Raw genomic sequence first — 2157 nt, forward strand, 5'->3', positions numbered from 1 at the left:
ACTCTGTGTGTGTGTGTGTGTGTGTGTGTGTAGGTGAGCATCTGTCTGGAGTGTAACAGTAGTAAGCTGCGTGGTCTGAAGAGGAAGTGGATTCGCTGCTCGGCTCAGGCAACCGTCCTTCACCTCAAGAAGTTCATTGCCAAAAAACTCAACCTGACGTCCTTCAATGAGGTACACATGCGCTCAGACACACACACACACACACACACACACACACACACACACACACACACACGTCATGCATATGCATTTGCATTCTTACCAAGGCAAAGTTGATTGAATATTTAATCCCAATGTGGTGCCTGTAGTTGATCACGGATCTGGCTCATTCATTGGTTCTGTTCAGATCTGATTCAGGCAGATCAATCTGGGACTGGGCAATATGTGCACAATAAAGCTACATTCCTCAGAATCAAAGAGAAAAGACGGAAAAGTCTACGGTGCTCTGGAAGTTCAGTCAGACGTTTGAAGGTGCTCTTTGTGGTCGGTAATTCAAATAACTGTAGAGAAAAGGAAATCCAAGGCCTTTATCTTACTGGCTATTTCATGATTGAAAATATAAAAACAGAGTGAAGCAACCCACGCAGAAAAAAAGATGTGTAATCGTCAGAAGTTTCTCATTCCACAAACCCTTAAACATAGGCTACTTATGGTAGGAATCCAGACAAAAGTCACACCCACAGGTGGGAGGAGCTGTTGTACTGCTATGGCTGGGCTGCAGGAGAAATGCCCAGTGCGTGTGGGGGAAACTCACACATGTTGACTTCCAAGAGAAATACATAGTAAAGTCACAAGTTAGTGAAGATGGTAGTCCAACTGCTGGTTAGCTCAGACCACTCAGAGTAGCACAGTTTTGTCAGCGGACTACTATTGTACATGTGTATAAATCACACAATGGTGACTTGTTTTAGGTTGCTAATTTGTATGGTCATAAGGATTGACATATATGGTATAAATGAATGGGAGGAAATCAATAAGACAGCGCAGCAGCTGTAGCCCATGAAAGACAGTGATCAGACCAGAATACTCCAGAATTGCTAGCTTGAGATGTGAAGGATAGTCAAGAACACAGTTGAAGATGTCAGAACATCATGACTACAGACTACAAGAGAAGTCAGTACAATCACCAATGAGAGGATGACGTGCACAGGTGTATTTCACCTGTATTTTGATTGCGATGATCAATGTAGCTTAAACTACTGCTACAGGGTAAACGAAATGTGTCGCTTGGTTAGCAAGCAAAGCAGACAAATAGGCTACTGCTGATAGCTGGCAAGAAATGTACCTGGAGTTGTTAGTTTAGAATCTTGTGATGTAACATAATGTTAAAATGAACATAAAATGATTTTTGGCATCACTCAAATATTGTGGCCTAGCTAAAAACCACCTCAACCCTTGTTTGTAAAATTCATGTTTGGGATTACCCAGTTTTAAACCTCATGCTCCGCCACTATGCATAATGCAAATACCGGGATTTATTATTTAGCATCATCATCATCATCATCATCATCACCATCAACATCAACATGATGCCGTGATGGTTCTGTGACCGAGACGGTCATCATAAGCCGTCATGGTGTGTTAGGAGGATAGTGTGTTAGTGTAACTCCGGGAGTGTGTTTGTGTGACTGTATGGTCGAGTGGGATAGTGCTAGTGTGTGTGAGAGAGTGTGTTATTGTGATGGTGTGTTTGTGTTCTAAATACTTATGAGGGGTTTTGAAAAGTGTGCATTTTAACTCTGTCCAAGTTTCTGCCTTCTCACCTGAATTGCTGTGTGTGTGTGTGTGTGTTTGTGTGTGTGTGTGTGTGTGTGTGTGTGTGTGTGTGTGTGTGTGGGGTGGCGGGGGGTATGAGCACCATATGTCGTCTCATCTGTCGTCTGTGGTGTGTGTCGTGTTGTGCTTGTCAGTGGCACAGTGGGGATCTGATGGAGGAGCCGGGAAACTATCCAGCTGTTACTCACCTCTTTCCCGCTCTCTCTCTCTCTCTCACACACACACACACACACACACACACACACAGACGTTTGAGGGGCATCCTCTGCAGACACTTTACAAGGAGGAGGAGTGATTGTGTGTGAGCTGTGATTAATCATTTCTCCTCTCTCCTCTTTTCTCCTGCTCTCTGCTGCACTTCTCTTTTCTTTTGATCCCTCG

At 43.9% G+C, this 2157-nt stretch overlaps 1 protein-coding gene across 1 annotated transcript in view; it reads left to right on the forward strand.

Moving 5' to 3' along the window:
- LOC134095868 (polycomb group RING finger protein 3) overlaps window positions 1-2157 on the forward strand; it is a gene marked incomplete in the record, with an annotated part of 21438 nt that overhangs the window by 15217 nt on the left and 4064 nt on the right. Inside the window, 1 exon segment of the mRNA XM_062549582.1 lies at window positions 34-171. Within this exon segment, the coding sequence (XP_062405566.1) occupies window positions 34-171 (138 nt within the window).

The sequence above is a fragment of the Sardina pilchardus genome, chromosome 11 (assembly GCF_963854185.1).
Source record: "Sardina pilchardus chromosome 11, fSarPil1.1, whole genome shotgun sequence".
Lineage (NCBI taxonomy): Eukaryota > Metazoa > Chordata > Actinopteri > Clupeiformes > Clupeidae > Sardina > Sardina pilchardus.